The following is a 21,737-nucleotide window of genomic DNA, read 5'->3' on the forward strand; positions in this document are numbered from 1 at the left end:
TTTTACTTACACAAAGCCTCCCATGCAAAAATCTCAAAGTGCTTTATGAACATAAATTCTGAACTCCCCAGTGAGCTAAGTTATTACCATATCATTTTTACATATAAAGAAATAGAGGCACCCAGAGGTTAATGCCAGAATTCTCAAAAGCATATAACAATTTTGGGTTTCCCTGGTTTTAGGCAACCGAAAGGAGATGCCGAGGGCATGGTTTGCACAGATTATAACAAACTACACCTGAAATCAATAGTTGCTGCAGGTGATTGGCATCTGAAAGAAAAAACAACTGCCCAAAAATGTGTTTAAATATTTAAACACAGCAGACTATAAAGGTTTCATGATGTTACAGAAGGAAAGGAGAAATTATCTCAATGAATCTTCATTAACTTGATATATGATTAGAAGTATTTCTAAAGTGTTTATTAGAGGAAGATGTAATGTAAATAATTTGAAATATTACCTAGTTAAAAGAAGAGAGGCAACAATATAAGTAGTACTAGTTATTTCACGTATTAAAGCTTATTTGCAACAATTTACTTTATACAAAACAAAATAAAAACAACAACAAAGAAGAGCCATCCATTACCTTCACCTCAAGTATATTTCTCACCTGAAAGGTCATGTCTCGTAATAAAGCTTTCTGGGTTTGCTGGAAATACCCTTTCCACTGTAGTGATACGACGTGCCACACAAATCATACAGGACTGCAAATCTGCAATGAAAGAGTTATTTTCCTCTGTGTCCTATTTATTCTATTATTACATTTCTTATAAAGGAGCAGGACTCTTGCAATATTAAGATAAAGGCATAATATGGGGGACAAGATTTGAGGATTTTGCATTTAATGCCTAAATTATTCAAAATATGAATTCTGAAACCCCAGGCTTCATACTATAGTTACTTACTACTTAACATATATTAACAGGATTTTCCTGTAGAAAAATTACCTTCCCCTTCTTCCATCATAGCTCTTGGCTGAGATAAAGCAAAACACTGCATGGTTTCATATCTCTGACGTGAATCCTGGTTGCCGCCCACATCATCCAAAAGATCATGAGATGTTTTTACCATCATGCGGCAATTAAACGTATGGCTCTTCTGTCTAGGTGTTTCATTGGTCCAAGCAACTCCATTAACTAAAAGAAAAATAATCATAAAAGTTCACAAAGATTTTAAAATAAAATTAATTCTTAACTGCCTGATTTCTGAAATATGCAGTGTTGTTGTATGTGTCCATCCCAGGATATTAGAGAGAGAAAGTGAGTGAGGTAAGATATTAACTCACCCACCCGGTCTCTTATTTTTGAAGCTCAGATACCATAACATTTTTAAAAGATTTGTTAAAGGTCATCATATTGATATTTTGGGGATAGTGTTCTTCATGGCCAGTTGAAAGAACACCATCCCCTCTAAGGTATGTTCAGCCTCAGTCAAAAGGGAGTGGAAAAGTCATTCTGTTGTCAAAAAAAAAAAAAAAAAAAGAGCAGGTAGTTCCCATACTGATCCTCTGAAATCATAAACATTTGTTAAGATTTGTTCACTGACTTCAAACCTCAGCTGTCTAGCAACACAGTTATAAGATATTAATTGAAACCATTCTATCAGCTTTTTGCTTAAAACTACAGTATTTACACAATTCAGGAAGGCAGCTTCCGCATGAAATGCAAAAGGTCTAAAGAACCTAATCATTCTGCTTCAAAATGGGGAGACACACTTCAAAGTTGAATTGTTAACAGATTCCCAGAACGTCATCAGGATGTGGAGAGAATTTGTGTAACATTATTTTAGGGCTTATCTTCACGAGGAATTCTGGAATAGCTATTCCTGATTAGAGTATCTTATTCTGAAGTAGTTTACTTGAAGTGTATTAAGCAATTCCAGAATAAATCACTCTTATTCCAGAATAAGCATGTCCACCCCCAGAGTTATTCAGGAATAGTTTATCCATGAAAGTCACACTTCACTTTATTCTTGATAAATTTTCATGTATAATTAAAGCTATCTTTTAGTCCTGGGTATTTTTAGTAAAAGTCATGGATAGGTCACAGACAGTAAACAAAAAGTTCAGGACCTGTGACCTATCCATGACTTGTACTATATACCCGACTAAATCTTGCTCTGGGGCAGGGGGCAGCCCAGGACCACAGCTAGTATGGGGCGGGGGGAGGCAGGGGCAGACTGAAACCGTTGCTGCTTTTGGGTGGGGGCGGTGTCTCAAGACTGACCCAGTAGTGGCCTGTGCAGCTATCCCTGGGGTCAGCAATTCTGGCTGCTGCAGAAGTCACAGGGGTCCTGGAAAGACACGGAATCAGTCACTTCCATGACAGACTCAAGGCCTTAATGTATAATCAATCCCTTAGAAACAGACAAGCCAACCTCAAATGTCCATCCCTCTTTCACTTTATCAGAGCATAGAAACATGCAACTACATAAACCTAGGTATTTGTTTGCTACAACCACAGACCATGAATATCTGCACCTAAGTTCTGTTAGTTTACATAATTTCTAGTTTGAAAGTAACATTTTAAATACTTAGATCAAGAGGATATAGATTTAAATGGGAGTCCTGGTGATGGAATTTTGTTTTCATTCTTCTGCTCAACTGCTAACAGCAAAGAATGCATAATCAATTTCACAATATTCCCATTAATTTAATGTTAAAAGTTAATATAAGAGTCTTATCCTAAAACTCAAGACAAGCTGCACCATAAGAAAAAGATTTGTTTTGCAAGGTTATTAATTTTGGAGTTTTTTAGGTTTTTTTTTTTTTTTTTAAAGAAGTCTGAGAACCTAAGTGAAGACCCTATTACCTGCAGATTTAGGTAAGTTTTTAAGGAAGTCCTTCCGGTCCTCTTCATGCAAGATGCTGTAGACACTTGTATTAACCAAATCCTCTTGTTTATACTGCAGATATTGTGTGACATTTTCTGATACAAATACAATGTTCCCATCTCGATTTACTACAAACAGGAAACCATCCAATGCCTAAAAATACATTGCAACGACACATTATAAACACACACACACAATTCTAGACCTGCTAAAACAGGTCATTTTAAAAAATAAGTGGGTGATACAGTGTTGAAGTTTAGGAGAAGAATCATTTAACTTTTCTGGTAGAAGAACTAAGGTTTCAAGATTTCCCTAAAAGAGAAACTTTTATAGTAAGGAAAGTTTCAAGTATCAGAAACCTGCTGTTCATTTGTTCTTCCAATATTGATCTTAACATGGTGATAATCAAACATTTGGTTTTTAACTCTTTTAGCCTGGAAACATGGCGCTGAATCTCTGACATCTCAATAACTTCTATAACAATACAATGAAGTCAAAGTTAGGATTATAAATTCGCCACAAGACCTTTAAGAAGTAGAAGTGGAGTGTGAGGGAAATAGCCTTCTTAAGAATATATTTTCAATAGCAATGAAGGACAAAAAAAAAAAAAAAAAGAGAGAGACTATCCACTTTTTGAAAACAAATGTACTCATTCCCAAATCAGAAACAGCATTAGAATATCTAAGACAATTAGGTTGGAAAGTACTTCAAAAACTGACTCAAAATAGCAGCCTACAACATACTGAACTACTTTGTGTACTAAGCAATAGGACTGGTTTCCTGGTTGTTAAAACTCCTAATAAATGTTACCTAAAGTGATTCTTATGTAATTTGGAGTCTCAACACATGAGGGCAGCAGCACAACTGATTTACTGCATACAGCAGTGGTCATCAAATGGTTGATTATGATTGACTGGTCGGTGGCTGCTGCTAAGGCAGACTCCCTGCCTACCCTGGCCCCACACCGCTCCTGGAAGCGGCCAGCACAACTGTGTGGCCCTGGGGATGCAGGGGTCTCCCTCCACACGGTGCTCCTGCCAGCGAGCACTGCTCCTGCAGCTCCCATTGGCCTGAAGAGCTGCGGGGACGATGCTTGCAGAGCGGGGCAGCATGCAGAGCCATGTGCCCCCAGACCCCCGCACCTCGCAGGGGCATGTTGGCCCCTCCAAGAATGGTGTGGGGCTGGCGCAGGCAGGGAGCCTGCCTTAGCCTTGCTGCACCCACTGCCTACTGGGAGCCGCCAGAGGTAAGTGCTACCTGGTGGGAGGCCGCACCCCAATCAGTCCCCTTCCCTGAGCCCCCTCCTGGAGTCAGCACCCCATACCCCCTCCTACATCCCAAGCCCCAGCCCTGAGTCCCCTCCCGGAGCCAGTATCCCATACCTCCTTCTGCACCCCAAGTCCCAGCCCTGACCTTTCAGAGCCAGCACCCTGTACCCCCTCCTGCACCCCAACGCCCTGCCCGATCCCTGACTCCCCTCCCAGAGCCCGCACCCTGCACCCCATCACTCTGCGCCAGCCCAGAGCACCCAAACTCCCTCCTAGAGCTTGTACCTGTTGCCCCCTCCTGTACTCCAATCCCCTGCCCCAGGCTCAGCCCAAAGCCCCCACCCCTCCCAAACCTCTGACCCAGCCCAGTGAAAGTGAGTGAGGGTGGAGGAGAGCAAGTGATGGAAGAGGTGGGGATGGTGTGTGGAGTGAGTGGGGCTTTGGGAAAGGGGCAGGGCCTCGGGGAAGGGGCGAGGTAGATGCTGGGTTGTCCTTAGATTCAAAAAGTGATCTTGGGCTTAAAAAGGTTGGAGACCACTGGAATACTGGAACTGATCTTAAGAAGCACCATGCTGCACCTGTAATTTCCTCTTAAGACAATGGGAATTCAGGTGCTCATTGCTTCCCAGAATCAGACCCCCGGTCTTACAGACCATCATAAAGCCACAAAAGTGGCCCAAAGTCCTTCATGGTCATTTCCTGAGGTAAAGAGGGGGAAAAAATCTTGAATGTGGAGTCTAGTTAATGTAATCTTATTAGCCATTTATTGGGACTACTACTACAAAAAAAAGGAACAGCATGCTAAGGCACACCCAAATGACACGTGATTTTGAATCCTTCTAGACTGCTTCAGCAGAGTTGAGAAAACAACGATGGATTTTCTTTTTTGTCCTTTTATAAGAATTTTCTCCATTGCCCTTGCATGCTAGTTTTTGTTGTAGGACTGCTGGCATTTCTCAGTGTTGTAATCCTGTCACATAACCTATTGCTTAAGAATATGCAATATCAAATCCCATTTGGTTTTACAAGGGCATCATTTACACTTGCCTGTAGTAAAAGAGGTCCCAATGAATCCTTATCAATAACCCCTTGACCTGTAGAAGATACGTCAGCCTTCTGTACATCATCATCACTGGATGCTGTTTTTCCTAAAATGAAGACGACAAGTTTTCAAAAAGGCACCATTTTGTGTTTGGAAGCCTAGAAATATATTTTTGAAGTTATGTGCTGCATTCCAGGAAGCCTGAGAATAAGCAATGAAGCTGTAATTATAGGATTCCATTTTATGTTACAATTATATACACAGAGGGAGCACACTTTTTTTTATACGGCAGAACTTCAGGGCAGGGATTGTGTCTTCCTGTGTGTTTTGAAAGCACCTAGCAAATTTTGGATTCTGCCATACCACCACCACAAACAGTTTCCATGACAAAACTTCTTCCACTGGGAAGATGATTACTTTATGAAATGACTGTCCTTTGGTCACTTTTGGCTGGCCAGCACAAACTTTTCAATAAAAGGAAAAGCTTCCTAATTCTTCTCTTCTTCCTTTACAACCGTGTGGAAGATAAACATTTTAAATCATGTTAAGACTTAATTTGGGCTTTAGTCTAGAAAGCAATCCAATTTAACACGCAGAATGTACAGTTTGCTCATTTAATTGTGTTCTTGGATCCAAATCAAAATACAAGACTGGAAACAAATTCTCACTTGGCCTTCTGCACATTATTTAATATCTGATTCCAATAATTAAAACACTTTTTCAGTATTTTACCTAAAATATACACTGAATAAAAAGTAAACGTTTGTTACAAAGAAAAAAAAATAAAAATAAAACCATGCAGTAAAGGAATGGAAAACAAGCAGTAATCCCTATTACTGTGGCACCTGCTGGCTGTTTAAGCAGACCACAACAGGAGTTTAATGTACCAAAGGAAGATTATCAACCAGTGAAGTGCACAATGAAGTGACAATAATGCCACCAGGAAAGTACTTCTAAAATAGCAATTAAGTGCTACTTTAAAAATAGAAACACGTTCCAACATGGCAGACAAAGCAGAATTTGGAAGTTTACCACTCCAGGTAAAGTGTGTGATATATTCCAGCAGGCTTCTAACATAATTTACTATTGAGTGGAAATTCACTGAACTGGCATATACCTGATGTGTAATCTATTCTAATTTTTCTGAAGTCACTTCTACCAGCACATGCCTCACAATTATCAGAGATTTAGGGGAAAACAGCAAATTTAACAATTATATTTGCCTGATTTGTTTAAAAAACTACTATTGTTACAAGTAAAACCTAAAAACCATACTATAATTAAAGTATTAGCAAAATAGATGTTCCTCTATATTTTCCCCAGTTTATTCTGCACTTGATTACATTCTGTGTACAGTTAATGGCACTTTTTAATTGGTTACATGGCCAGCTAATTGCAGTCTGACTGTATTGGACCCCACTTATTTTCCCTTGCTAGAAAGGCTCTCAAACATCAAAACAGGAGCAGAAAAGACAGAAAAAATTAAAAATAATTTAAAAATTCAGGACATAACACTGAAAGGATGCTCTATAAGAAACTGGGCTTCTTTTATAAATTAGTTTCAAACAATCCACGGTAGCAGGGAACCTTTAATTGATAGGCAGTAGATGGACTTCTTTACTCCAGTGGGCAACTAGTCCATCTGTATTTTGAAGAACAACTGCTTTATGACCTATTTTAAGCTTTTATTGCTTGTTTAAGTAGTCTAAAAAAGCTAATAAGAAATGGTGTACTTTGAATGCCCTAGTACTTTAGGCCCTGATTCAGGGAAGCTTCCCAATTAATAAAGGGTGTTAAGCACTTGCTTAACTTTAAGCATTATATTTAAATCCCATGAAGCACATGCTGGGAATAAGCCCTGAACAGGGATGGATTTAAGCATGTGCTTAAGCGCTTTCCTAAATCAGGGCCTATTGTATGAAAATTTCATTGTATTGTCTCAACAACTAAGTATTGTTTTGGAGAGAAACTGCCTCCTGACAGAAAACCAAATATTCTTCCTTATGATTTAAGAGAGAAATCCTTACCTTGTTCCTTTATCTGCCGGATCTGTCTTACAGTTTCCTTTAAAATTGCACATTTATCTGGTTTGACATTGAAATTGTCAATGTCACTCAGATTAGCAGATATCAGCTCAGCTAGCTCCTCAATATATTTACTTTCCTGTTCACGTCGGCGTTTCTCACCACTACACATCAGACTAGGAACAAGAAGCAGCATTTAATGTACATAAATTTCAGCATAAACAAGAACTATGATCACACTGTCATCTTTGATGCACTTCAGATACCACTTATCACATAAGTTTAGCTTGTGGACATTCATCTTGTCAATTTACACCTGTAGATTTTTACAGAACCATAAAAAGGAATGTAACTTCGGAGATTATGACAAGATTATTATTCCAAGAATAACTGTTGTAGTTATTTTCTTATGGAATTTAATGAAAATTCCAACTATTATAAAACTAATGTATTTGTACTATATAGGCATTTTAAGGTGGAAAAAGCTGCAGCACTGTTTTGCTTGGCCAATAAGCTATAAACAAAGTTTTACATCTAATTCAATAGCATTTCTCTGTCAGTAATACAATAACTTTGCACCACTGCACCCATCAATTCCAGAATTTGAGAAAATGTTCTAGATATCAGTGGGCACAAGTATATTGATTTTAAGGCAGATCAGAACACCAGAAAAGCTTATTTCACGGGAAAATCAGGCCTCCCAGAGTGACCGATGTTGCAGGCAGAAGAATCTCTCTGCTGTCCCTGGTGGCTGTCTACACATACCAAAGGCAGCATCTTAACTGGCTGCATAGGGACAGCCTGTAGTTTGGATCATCACAGAAATAAGAAAGCCTTACAAGTAGCAGAGAGGACCTAGGTGGCTGGGGGTGGAAGTAGGAATCTAGGGGGCAATGGAGACGGGGAGGGAAAAGCAGGGATCCAGGGAAAAGTGGAAAATGGGAACAGCGGGGAGGGGTCTGTGTCAGCAACCTGGAGAAGGAGGAGTGGACATGAGTAGGACCCTACCAAATTCATGGCCCATTTTGGTCAATTTCATGGTCATAGAATTTTTAAAAGTGTAAATTTCATTATTTCAGATATTTAAATCTGAAATTTCATGGTGTTGTAATTGTAGAAATCCTGACCCCAAAGGAGGTTGTTGGGGGCGGGTGAGGGGGGGTTGTCACAAGGTTATTTTAGGGGGATTGCGGTATTGCCACCCTTACTTCTGCACTGCTTTCAGAGAGTGGTGGCTGCCGGCCGGGAGCCCAGCTCTGAAGGCAGAGCCGCTGCTATCAGCAGCAGCACAGAAGTAAGGATGGCATGATATGGTATTGCCACCCTTACTTCTGCACTGCTTCCTTTAAGAGCTGGGCCCTCGGTCAGCAGCCACCTCTCTCCAGTCAGCCAGCTCTGAAGGCAGCAGCACAGAAGTAAGGGTGGCAATACCACAATTCCCCTAAAATAACCTTGTAAAAGTACACAAAAGACCAGATTTCGGGTGTGTGTGTGGGGGGGGGGGGGGACGACCAGATTTCCGTGATGCGTTTTTCATGGTTGGGAATCTGGTAGCGCTATGGGGGAAAATACAGAAACCCTACATGAGGGGAAGGGAGGAGGCACACAGAGAATCCGGCATGGGGTAGACAATGCAAGACTTTGGTATGGGGGCAAACACTGAGACCCAGGCATGGGAGGAAAAGGGGGAATGGAGGTGCACACAGAGCCTCTGCCACGGGGGGAAGGATATGGGCACACAAAGAGCCCCTAATATGGGGAGGGTGAATAGGGGTCAGTGGTATGGGGGGCGGGGGAGGAGAAGAGAACATGGCGTACACAGAGCACCTAGGCATATGGAAGACGGGACTATGGGGGACATTCAGAGCTTCTGGCATGAGGGTTAGGGAGTCCCTGAAAGGATTTTATCAACTGAGTATAAATGAATGGCAAAACTCTGTTAATATTCATTTCAATTAAAAGCTAAAAACAAAACACCACACTGCACTATTTATAATTTTATTATGAAAAATCTAATAAAAACAGTGAGGAAAATGTGTTTACTGTACCCTGGTCCTGGGGCATCACAGGGCAATGGCTTGCGTTTCCTTGACTCATTGGTCAAGCTGTCCAAGGAGTTTTCTCCCAATCCACTCATCTTGCTTGAGCATCAGCTAACTGAGTTTACATGAGCAACTGAAGTGTTAAAAATAATATAAAAAAAGAATCACAAACTGATGATGCTCTCTCAAGATATTTCAAACAATTAAAATAAATTGTTTTACAGTATTCTTTATCCATTTTACCGTGAGACTATCCAGATAAGTACTAAATAATAATTTATAGCAGCCTTGCAAAATTTTAGTCACCCCAGGATGCATGATATTTTTGGGACCAATGTGTAATATATTGCTTTAACTATCAGTTACCACTTACTGCTCTACATGATACAAGAACTTGGAGGATCAAAGCTTGAGGAACTCAAAGAATATCATGTGGTTAAATTATTGCTAAGGAAAAAATACTGTAGATTACTGCACATGTTCAGATGCAACATACTTTCTAAGCACTATATAACCAGAGCAGTATACACAATCCATATTTTAAAAAAAAATATCTCCCAGATCTGTACCACTTGCTGGAAAAATCTACGATATAAAAACATATTGAGCAGAATTAACAGCTTCTTCTGCAACAGATACATAAAATATCACTGTCAAGACAGAAATGTTACCACAATTGTTACGCACTGACTTTGGCCATTGAATCACCATCTTAGTTAATGAGTTTTTTCCAGGGAGCATTAAGGAAGTTACACTCAGTGCTAACTAAGAAGTGCCTTTAGATAAAAAGTAATTTTTGACTCATAAAACACTGGATCATTAAACATCTATGCAAACCACAGGCACAGAGCATGTTTTTTAAATATTCTCCAAAACAATTCTCATGTCTGTCAACAAATCACAAATTCTTGCAATCACATACTATAAAAATGTTTACTTACCTGTACAGTAACTGTTGCTCTTCAAGATGTGTTGTGCACATAGACATTTCACTGCAGGTGCTTGCGTGCCCAGAGCATTCGAGTTGGAGACATTTCTCTCCAGTACCACTAGGCAGTGCATGCTCTCCTCATGCTGTCAGCATAAAAAGGAGCGTGGTTGCTGCCTCCCTCCCCATTACTTTGCAATGCTATATGTGATGTCTGAAGCAGCGGGAAAAGTGGGAGGGTCAGGGAATGTATATGTGCATAATACATCTCAAAAAACAAGACAGGTAAGTAAACTTCCCCCCCCTTTGAGTGATTGTGCACATATAGCCCTGGTCTACACTACGAGTTTAGGTCGAATTTAGCAGCGTTAGATCAATTTAACCCTGCACCCGTCCACACAACGAAGCCATTTTTGTCCAATTACTTGATATCTGTGCTCCTCCCCAATGAGGGGATTAGCACTGAAATAGACATCGCCAGGTCGAATTTGGGTTAGTGTGGATGCAATTCGATGGTACTGGCCTCTGGGAGCTACCCCACAGTGCTCCATTGTGACCGTTCTAGACAGTGCTCTCAACTTGGATGCACTGCCCAGGTAGACAGGAAAAGCCCTGCAAACTTTTGAATTTCATTTCCTGTTTGGCCACCATGGCGTGACCATGCAGAGCTCATCAGCAGAGATGACCATGGAGTCCCAGAATTGCAAAAGAGCTCCAGCATGGACTGGATCTGATCACTGTATGGGGAGACGAAACTTTGCTATCAGAACTCCGTTCCACAAGACGAAATGCCAAAATATTTGAAAAAAATCTCCAAGGGCATGAAGGACAGAGGCTATCACAGGGACCTGCAGCAGTGCCGTGTGAAACTTAAGGAGCTCAGGCAAGCCTACCAAAAAACTCAAGAGGCAAATGCCTGCTCAGGATCAGAGCCCTAGACATGCTGCTTCTATAATGAGCTGCATGCAATTCTAGGGGGTGCCCCTACAACTACCCCACACCTGTACGTGGACTCCTGCAAGGGAGTCTCAAGCAACAGGGATGAGGATTTTGAGGACAAGGAAGATGATGAGGAGGGGGAACTTGAAGGTAGCGCAAACCAGGCAAGCGTAGAAACCGTTCTCCCCAACAGCCAGGAACTGTTTATCACCCTCCCAACCTGGGGTCTCGGACCTTGAAGGCGGAGAAGGCACCTCTGGTGAGAGTGTACCTTTGTAAATATAATACACAGTTTAATTTGCCCTGAAGACTTGGGATGCATTCGCTGCCAGTACAGCTACTGGAAGAGTCTGTTAACGTGTCTGGGGATGGAGCGGAAATCCTCCAGGGACAGCTCAATGAAGCTGTCCTGGAGGTACTCTCAAAGCCTTTGCAAAAGGTTTCTGGGGAGGGCAGCCTTATTGCGTCCTCCATGGTAGGACACTTTACCACGTCAGGCCAGTAGCACGTACTCTAGAATCATTGCATAAGAAAGCATGGCAGCGTGTGGTCCCAGTGTTTGCTGGCATTCAAGCAACATACATTCTTTATCTCCCTGTGATATCCTCAGGAGACTGATATCATTCATGGTCACCTGGTTGAAATAGGGGAATTTTATTAAGGGGACATTCAGAGGTGGCCATTCCAGATGGGCTGTTTGCCTGTGGCTGAAAAGAAATCATCCCCGCTGTTAGCCACGCGGTGGTGGGAGGGGTGAAGCGATCATCCCAGAGAATTGGGGTGTGTGTGTGGGGGGGGTGATTACTTCGGTTTGTGCTGCATGTTAACTCGAAAACATCAGCACCTCCTTTTAAATGGCCAATGTGTCTTTTTCAATTTTACTCTCCCTTTTTTTCCTCCCGCAGCTGCAAATGTTTCAATGCTGCCACTAGCATCTCTGTCCCAGTAGCTAGTGCAGATAAGGCAGCGAAAAAAAATGCACTTGCAATGAAATGTTCGCTGAGCTCATGCAGTCCACCCAAACTGAAAAAGCCCAGCAGAATGTGTGGAGGCAGACAATGGCAGAGTCCAGGAAACCACAAAATGAGCGCGAGGACAAGAGGGATGTGCGAGAGGACAGGTGGTGGGAGCAACAGGAGAGGTTGGGATCAAGAGGAAAGGTGGTGGCAGCATGATGAAAGGAGGCAGGATGCACTGCTGAGGCTACTGGAGGATCACACTGATATGCTCCAGCATATGGTTGAGGTGCAGGAAAGGCACAGACTGCCACTGCAGCCCCTATGTAACCAACCGCCCTCCTCCCCAAGTTCCATAGCCTCCTCACCCAGACGCCCAAGAACATGGAGGGCGGGGCGGGGCGGGGGAGGCGCCTTCCGGGCACCCAACCACTCCACCCCAGAGGATTGCCCAAGCAACAGAAGACTGGCATTCAATAAGTTTTGAAGTGCAGTGTGACCTTGTCCTTCCCTCCTCCCCTCATCCACCACCCCATCTGGTGCTTCCCTCCTCACCCACCCCTCCCAGGCTACCTTGGCAGTTATCCCCCTATTTGTGTGACAAATTAATAAAGAATGCATGAATTTGAAACAACAATGACTTGATTGCCTCTGCAAGCAGTGATCAAAGGGAGGTAGGGGAGGGCCGTTGGCTAACAGGGAAGTAGAGTGAACCAAGGGGGCAGGTTTTCATCAAGGAGAAACAAACAGAACTGTCACACCGTAGCCTGTCACGAAAGTCACCGTAGTCAGCCACGAAACTGGTTTTCAAAGCTTCTCTGATGCGCAGCGCGCCCTGCTGTGCTCTTCTAACCGCCCTGGTGTCTGGCTGCGCATAATCAGTGGCCAGGAGATTTGCCTCAACCTCCCACCCTGCCATAAATGTCTCCCCCTTACTCTCACAGATATTGCGGAGCACAAAGCAAGCAGTAATAACAATGGGAATACTGGTTTTGCTGAGGTCTGAGTCAGTAAACTGAGCCAGCACACTTTTAAACATCCAAATGCACATTCTACCACCATTCTGCACTTGCTCAGCCTATAGCTGAACTGCTCCTTACTACTGTCCAGGCTGCCTGTGTATTGCTTCATAAGCCATGTCATTAAGGGGTAGGCTGGGACCCCAAGGATAACTATAGGCATTTCAACATCCCCAACAGTAATTTTCTGGTCTGGAAAGTAAGTCCCTTGCAGCAGCTGTACATACAGACCAGAGTTCCTGAAGATGCGAATGTCATGTACCTTTCCCGGCCATCCCACATCAATGCTGGTGAAATGTCCCTTGTGATCCACCAGTGCTTGCAGCACCATTGAAAAATACCCCTTTTGGTTTATGTACTGGCTTCCTTGGTGGTCTGGACCCAAGATATGCATTCAGTCTATTGCACGCAGTTAGGGAATCCCATTTCAGCAAAGCCATCCACTATGACCTGTACATTTCCCAGAGTTACTACCCTTGATAGCAGCAGCTCAGTGATTGCGTTGGCTACTCGGATCACAGCAGCCCCCACGGTAGATTTGTCCACTCCAAATTGATTCCCGACTGACCGGTAGCTGTCTGGCGTTGCAAGCTTTCAGAGGGCTATCGCCACTCGCTTCTGAACTGTGAGGGCTGCTCTCATCTTGGTATTCTTGCGCTTCAGGGCAGGGGAAAGCAAGTCAAAGTTCCATGAAAGTGCCCTTATGCATGCAAAATTTTCGCAGCCACTGGGAATCATCCCAGACCTGCAACACTATGCGGTCCCACCAGCCTGTGCTTGTTTCACGGGCCCAGAATCAGCATCCCACGGCATGAGCCTGCCCCATTGCCACCAGGATGGCCAAACTGCTGAGGTCCGTGCTTTGTGAGAAGTCTGTGTCCATGTCCTCATCACTCTCGTCACCGCGCTGCCGTCGCCTCCTCGCCTGCTTTTGCAGGTTCTAGTTCTGCATATACTGCATGATAACGCGTGAGGTGTTTACAATGCTCATAACTGCTGCAGTGATCTGAGCGGGCTCCATGCTTGCTGTGGTATGGCATCTGCAGGAGAGCAGAGTTGCAGGGGAAGCGGTGGTTGGATGACCAGTTTTGCAGACCTACTGCACCGTCTGCTGCCAGGACACAACAGCTGACCGGTCTGCATGCTTGCTGTGGTATGGCGAGACAAGAGCAGCTGAGCAGAGTAATAGCGAAAGCGGCCCTGCGAGACCACCAGGAGAGCAGAGTGCCAACGGAAGCAGTGGATGATGACGATGGTTTGCAGACTTACTGCACCGGCTGCTGAAAGCAGTGTGGCGCCCACATGGAAAAAAAGGCGCAAAACGATTGTCTGCCGTTGCTTTCATGGAGGGAGGGGCGACTGACGACGTGTACCCAAAACAACCCGCGACAATGTTTTTGCCCCATCAGGCATTGGGAGCTTAACCCAGAACTCCAATGGGCGGCAGAGACTGCTGGAACTGTGGGATAGCTACCCACAGTGCAACGCTCTGAAAATCGATGCTAGCCTCGGTACTGTGGACGCACTCTGACAACTTAATGTGCTTAGTGCAGCTGTTTTTCTTGGTGGAAGAGAGACTTAGCAAGATTGTAGCAGCGCTTACTGCAGTTAAAAATTCAGAGCAAAATTCACTGAGATGACACTGATAGAATTATGGGTCACTCATCATAGACTACAAAAAGCCTGGGGGTAGTCTTGAGTCATCCAGTTAGATTGCCAAAGCTCTACAAACATCCAAGGTCTGAAGCGTTTCTTCATCTTCAGAAGAATGGGGTTTTGGGAAAAAACAAACAAAAAAAACAAACAAACAGAAAATGAATATTTGATTCAGGTGGAAAGCTGATATTACCTCAGGCATAAATTTAGGGTGTGGCCTAAAGGAAATCTTTTCTTTATGGAAAACTGTGAAAGGAGGATCACCCAGGAGAGCCTGAAGCTCTGAAAACCTCCTAGCACAAGTGATTGCCACCAGAAAAGCTGTTTTTGTAGACAATAACAATAGTGAGGCGGAATCCATAGGGTCGAAGGTGGGCCCTAGGAGTTTGGAGAGAATTCAGTTGAGATCCCATACAGATGCAGGATCAGACACAGGAGGGTAAACGTTGAGCAGATCTTACAAGAGTCTCAGAAAAAGAGAAGATGAGAGAAAGACGGAAAACTCATCTACTGGTGGATGCAGTGCAGAAAACAGAAGCCACATGACCCCTCTTGGAACTAACTGAAAGGCATGATGATTTCAGATGCAACAGATACCTCAGTGTGACACTACGCCCCATATTCTTCATGGGGATATTGCTGTGATATGAATATGGTCTAACTAAGATACGTTTTACGTATGGTGAGTGATGTGAGATATCATTGGAAAAGTTATGATTTACTGAATATGATTATCCTATTTGTATGCATGTATAATTTCTGTATCTGAAGTTAGAATATTGACTATGTATTGATTGCAAAAGTGCTTGCACCTGGGGAATGCCGATCAGATAGTAGGCAATCAGCCTGGATGGGTCATTAGACAAGATAATAGGACTTTGAAGTTACTAATCTCCCGCCTTCCTGAGAAGCTTCCTGGGATGCTGCTTTGACACTGCAGGGTCATGTGATCATGTCACCTGGTACTGGACCCCATCTTAAGCCTGCTAGTATTTTTCCAAAAAAGGGGTGGAGACCAAACTGGGCAACGAAGGATTCCTGCCATATGTAAATCCTATTTAAGGCAGGGAAGTGAGTTAATCAGGGTTCTGTCTTCACTGAATCCCATCCCCGCCCAGGATGACTGCTGGAAAATTTAAGAAACAAGGACTAAGGGAGGGAGAAGAGCTGAGCCCGGGGCCAGAAAAGGTGTCTGGCCTGTGAAAGAAAGACCTAAAACAACATTTAGGGTGAGAAATTACTACTTGTAACCAGTTTCTTTAGTGTACCGAGCTTAGTTTGCACGTGTGTTTTATTTGCTCAGTAATCTGCTTTGATCTGTTTGCTAACCCTTAAAATCACTTAAAATCTATCCTTTGTAGTTAATAAACTGGTTTTGTTTTCTTTAATCCAGTTTGTGCAATTAATAACCGGGGGTGGAGGGGGGAGGAAGCTGGGCATATCTTCCTCCACACTGAGGGATTTTCATGAGGTTACACTGTATAGATTTCTTTGCCGTGCAAGACAATACAATTTTGGGTTTACACTCCAGAGGGGGTGTGCACTTAAGTCCTGGGCAACTCCTGAGTGGAGTCTTCCCACGCAGAGCTGATTTTCAGTGTCAGTGTCTTTCTGCAGATGCGTGTGTCCCCACGTGTGTGTGCGTGCGCACGCGCACTGGAGGAGGCTTGAGGACCCTGGCTCAGCAGGATGGGGTACCGGGACTTCCCTGTAGGAAGACCAGTCCTGACCTTTAGGTCTTGTAACAAAGATCAGCAAGATGATCTAAAGGATCTCAAAGGTGAGACAGGTTCCTCCCTTTCTGAGTCTGAAGAAGAAATGTAAGCTTCCTCAAAATAGGGAGAAGCAGTTCCTGTTGGGATTCTATGTGGCCTGGGTTTTTGGAAACACATTAGGATCCAAAGGAAGTAAGGGTTACGGTGTGCAGAAAGCCAGAGACGTGATCAGTGCTGGCGTAATTGGTAAGAAAGATGACTAACAGAGATGAAACAGAAGGTTCATTGACAGTGCTGGTGGAACCAAAACACACTGAATCTACTGAAGGGAGGAGGATGATTCAGCATGGGTGAAGACACTTGTCTCAACAGCACAAAGGAGCCAGAGTCGATGGTGCTGCCTCAGAGGGGACTGATGAGCGCTTAGATTTGTGAAGCCTTGAACCAATATTAGAGGATTTACCAGAAGATTTTCTGGGAGAAGTCCGAGACATAGTGGTCTTGTCTGGGTCAGAATGCTTGGGAAAAACTTTTAAGCTGACAGAGAAGATGAAGCGTGACATTTGCTTGTACTTCAAATCAGAAGCAGTGTGTGTGTGGCAGACTTCTGGTTGATTTTGAGATCAGGGCCTGGCTCTAATGCAGGTTCCACTGCCTCTTTCATGAGATGAAAGTCCTGATGGGGAAGGAAATACAAATAGGATATTTGTCTCTCGCACAGCCCTCACCCAGAAAAATCAAACAAATATCGAGTCCCAGCTCAGGAGGAAAGCATTGTTCTAGGAGACTGGACTGAGACCTCCTCAGGAGCAGAACAGCTGACATTTCTTGTTTTCTCTCATGACTAACAGGTTAATTGTCAGAATGCCCCAAACTGCAAAGATGAGCCATAGGATGCTGGGATTCAGAGATCACTCGTAAGTCAGGGAGAAATTCCTGCTGAGGTGACCTGCCAGGTTGTTGTGGGTCCCAGATAAGTGATCGGCCATGGGGGGAATGTTTTCCTGAATGCAACCTGATTGCCTCCCAACAAAGCACACTGGCATATGCTCCTACATGTCTGTTCATATACTATATCATGGTGGTATTATCAGTGTGTATGAGAACCCCTGAGCCCCTGATGTGACTCTGAATGGCCTGAGAGGCACTGTAGATGGCAGGACGCTTCAAGACTTTAATATGAAGAGAAACTTCTCATTCTGACCACAGGCCTTGAACTTGCAGCAAGTCCAGATGTACTTCCCAACCTATTAAGGAGGCAACAGTGACTACAGTCCTGGTTGGTGAAGGCCAATCACACATCTGAAGAGGACGCAGGCACCACCTGGTATACTGAATTACCTGTGTGCATGCAGGCATATGGCCTAGCAACCTCAGGCATACTCAGTCTGTGGTTAAGACTACAGCTCCAGACATAGGTGGTGGATTGCCTGGAATCACTTAGTCTGTAAAAATGCTCTTGAATTTGTGGAGTCTATCACGGCCCCAATGAACTCAATTCTTTGAGTTGGAACCCAGTGTTGACTTTCCACTGGTTAGGATGAAACTTAGACAATTGAGCAGGTGTAGCGTGAAAGGAATGAGAGAGAAGACTTGCACTCTGGAGTTGGCCCTCAGTAACCAATCACCCTGATATGGGAAGATATGAATTCCCTTCTTCCTGAGGTATTCTGTTACCACAATCATACACTAAATCATTGCTAAAAACCTGGTGGGACAGAAGATAGGCCAAAAGGCAGCTCAGTGTACTGGTAGTGCTGGCCAGCCATGATAAATTTAATGAGAAGTGTCCCTGAAAAGGGATGCGGCACAGAGGTGGGGAGAAGGGACAGAGAGGAACTTCATGGCATAATCCAATCTGATGGCGCTTAGGATTATAATCGAGACCCAAACATTGTAAAAGTGGGCCAGCCTATACCTGAACATGGAGGACAGAGGAGAGGTTACTACTGAATCGCTGTCCTGAACACAAGAGTCAAAATGGGCGCTTGGCTAAGGGTGGCCAGCTGGTTAAATCCAGAATCAGAGGAACTTCTCCTTTGGGATCTGTGGCTCTTTCTGGAGTATTCCGGCTGTCACACAGGATGGGAGGATTGTCTGAAAGAATGCTGTGAATGGTATTGCTGTTGTGGCTGCTGACTGCTAGAGTGGCATCTATTTATGGCCAGAGCATATACTCCTAAAGCATGCAAAGTAGCTCCTGAGTCTTTAAAAGAATGCAAGGTCTTATCAGTATTTTCTGAAAACAAAACCCAGCCATCAAACCTGAAGTCCTCAATAGTCTGCTGCATATTGGGCGCAATGCCCAAATTCTGCAGCTATGCTCTCCTCATGGTCACAGCCAATACCATAATTCTGGTCACAAGTTCTGCCACATGCAGAGCTGACTGCAATGAGGTCTTGGCTATCATATGGCCTTCCAAAATGAATGCCATAAACACTTCCCTAGAGGGTTCTGGCATCCTATCTGCGAATTTAGACATGGCCTATCAATTGACAGTCATATTGAGAGCAACATCTGCTAGTTCGTTAGCAAGGCATATTTGCAGAGAAGAGGAGGTATAAATCTTCCTCCCCATTTAGACCATTCTTTTGGATTCTTTGTCCTTCAGGGTGGATTTATATCTGCCCTTTTCAGCATTTGGTTTTGCTGTAGTCACTTCCAGGGAGTTCGGGGGCTGAGTGTGAGTAGAAACCCTCCAACCCTTGCCTGGGAATGAAGTATAATTTCTCCCAATGCTTTGGTGTAGGGGACAATGACATTTGGGTATTCTACAGGGCTTTTGCAGGCTCCAGGAGAGCCTCATTTATCAGGAGAGTTAATCCCCCTGGAGCTGATGGTTGGAGAATATCCAGCAGTGTGTGTGTGTGTATTTTCCTGCAGGAATTCCTCCTGGTAGTTGCCATATGTCTCAAGAGGTCCTGATGCACCTTAAAGTACTTGGGCACTGAGGGAGAGAAAGATTTGGGCACAGTATATTCACCAGGGTGGACAAAGCGGCGTTTTGCACCACATGGTCGATTGGGAAAAAAACCGTAAGTCCAAGAGGAAGGGACTCAGTGGTTACTTGCAGTTGACATGGTGTGGGAGTGGGAGGGGGGGTCACCGTTGGGACCAGTGATCTTACTCTGGAGTGGGTCGAGAAGCAGGACGTCAGGGACAGAGAAGCATCCCAGGGATTCCAAGGAGGCCACAGGGTACATGGATAAAGCAAGAGTAGCCTGTAGGCACAGGGCCAAAAGCCCTTGTCCCAACTGTGGGACAGATGCCAATTTCAGCACCAAGAGTGATCCGAGGATCTGGTGCTTATCGGACCAGAACGATGACCCTGACCTGGATCTTGAGGAAAACCAAAGTTCTCTGGTGACAAAGAGAGTCAGCCCTGATGGGGCAAACAACTACTTAGACTTCTCTGAACCTCAATAAGGGGGCGGCATTAATGCCAAAGAGAAGTGGGGAGTTGCACAAGAGGCACTGAATGAGACACACTCCTACCCAGTACCAGGAGAGGCATCAGCACCGAGGCTGGTACCAAACTCTATGATGGATCTGTCACCAAAACAATGCCTGTGCTGAAGTATGCACCAGGACTGAGGGGGTTTTCAGTGCCAGGTCTAGCCTCAGCTCCATAGTCTGCAGACCAGGTGGTGTGAGCTGCAGTGCTGACAGAGCCATTGGCTTTGCAACATGGTCAGAAGGTGCCAATGGCACAACAGAGGATGAGTCAGTAGAAGGCATAGCATCAGAGAACTCCTGAAGAAACAGATAGTCCAGGATCGAGAGAAAAAGCAGGTCTGATGCTGCCTCATATGCCATCAGCATGGATACGGTTGATGCTGGTGCCGACATCACAGGTACCGGACTCAGGAGACACCAGAGTTGACAATACGGGCCCTCATTGCTCTCGGCGTGGTACTGAGGAGCGGTTGGACAGACCTGCTCCATCCTGCATGCCGGATGAAGAATGGTGCCAGTCAGCACTCCTCCTAGAAGAGGAAGAGGAGTCTCCCCAAGCCCTGGAATGGTCCTGACTCATTTTATGGGACCTCTTCTTCATCGCACTAGAGGAGGGTGAACAACTCCTCTTCCTCTTGGGGGAAACATCAGAGTCCAAGCACAGGGTGGCATCACTTGTGGATCCGAAGACAACTGCTGATCAGAGGGCTTAGGTGCCAAAGCAGGCCTCAAGGCCTGCTCCAGAAGGTACTGCTTCAACCCCAAGTCTCTTCCCACCTGAGTCCTCTTGGGGAACGACTTGCACATGGAGCACCTCTCCTTAATGTGTCCCTCACCAAGACACAAGTAGCATCTTGTGTGGGGATTGCTGTTGGGGATAGCCACCATACATGACAGACAATGCTTGAACTCTGGTGAAGGCATCACACAGGGCATCCAGTCACTCTACTACCACAAACTAAACCTAAGGTACTACTACGATATACAAGAAAAGTTCTCAGAAAACAGAGAAAGTGTGAGGTGAAGATGCCACACAGAGCTCTGACTCTAGCCACAGGTGGTGAGAAGGAACTCAGGGGGTTAGGGTGGTACTGCCCTTCTACGGCCCAGGAAGGAGCTATGGTCGTAGGGCATGAGTGCTACCCCTATGGTTACTTCTAGGCAAAAGTTCTCTGGCTCTGGTGCATGCACACACTCACATGGAATACACAGCTGCATCTACTCAAAGAACTAAATTAAGTTACTACCACTAAATAATAACTATATACGAACTATAAAGTTCTGAAATCGGGCTATCCGAAGCAAATGCTACAGGGAGCTCCAACTCTCACCACAGGCAATGAGAATGAACTGAGAGGGAGGCAACCACCACATCCCTTTTATGCCTTTGAGTGACAGCACTGGGGCACATGCACCATCTATTGACACTGCAAGCAAAAGTCTCTAACTCAAGTGCACTGGACACACAAACACCGGCAGTGGAATGTATATAAGCACAGTCACTTGAAGGAGAATTAGCATATACCATCAAAGTGAGTGTTTAACAGTTAATTGTCTATCCTCCAACAATAATAGGTTTCTATGCATCCTTTGGGTCCTCTCACATTTCTGTTCTGCAAAGGAAACTTTTAGATGGAAAGTGTCACATGGCGGGAGGAGAAGCATTAGGGTAAGGGGTTTAGTATAACTTCTGGTGATTTAATGGAAATGGCACAGTAAAATTTGTGTATCTCTTTCAAATTTTACCCCATAGTGTCAGATCTCTGAATCAATTATTTTATTCAAGTATCAAAACAGGACAAACTATTAAAGCCAATATTTCATGTTATATCTGGTATCCTGCTTCTAGCCTCGAGGGC

General features: G+C 44.2%; 1 protein-coding gene across 10 annotated transcripts in view; it reads right to left on the reverse strand.

The window, feature by feature from the left end:
* Positions 1-21,737, reverse strand: part of NCOA3 (nuclear receptor coactivator 3) — a 168,674-nt gene that overhangs the window by 30,808 nt on the left and 116,129 nt on the right. For all 10 annotated transcript variants that reach the window (XM_073309495.1, XM_073309499.1, XM_073309498.1 and 7 more), the window contains 6 exons: positions 9,215-9,341; positions 7,170-7,342; positions 5,148-5,248; positions 2,811-2,985; positions 948-1,136; positions 611-712 (listed from right to left, as the gene is read on the reverse strand). In XM_073309495.1, coding sequence (XP_073165596.1) covers positions 611-712; positions 948-1,136; positions 2,811-2,985; positions 5,148-5,248; positions 7,170-7,342; positions 9,215-9,303 — 829 coding nt within the window. In that variant the 5' untranslated portion in view covers positions 9,304-9,341. The remainder of the gene's footprint in view (positions 1-610; positions 713-947; positions 1,137-2,810; positions 2,986-5,147; positions 5,249-7,169; positions 7,343-9,214; positions 9,342-21,737) is intronic.

Source organism: Lepidochelys kempii, chromosome 13, assembly GCF_965140265.1.
Source record: "Lepidochelys kempii isolate rLepKem1 chromosome 13, rLepKem1.hap2, whole genome shotgun sequence".
Lineage (NCBI taxonomy): Eukaryota > Metazoa > Chordata > Testudines > Cheloniidae > Lepidochelys > Lepidochelys kempii.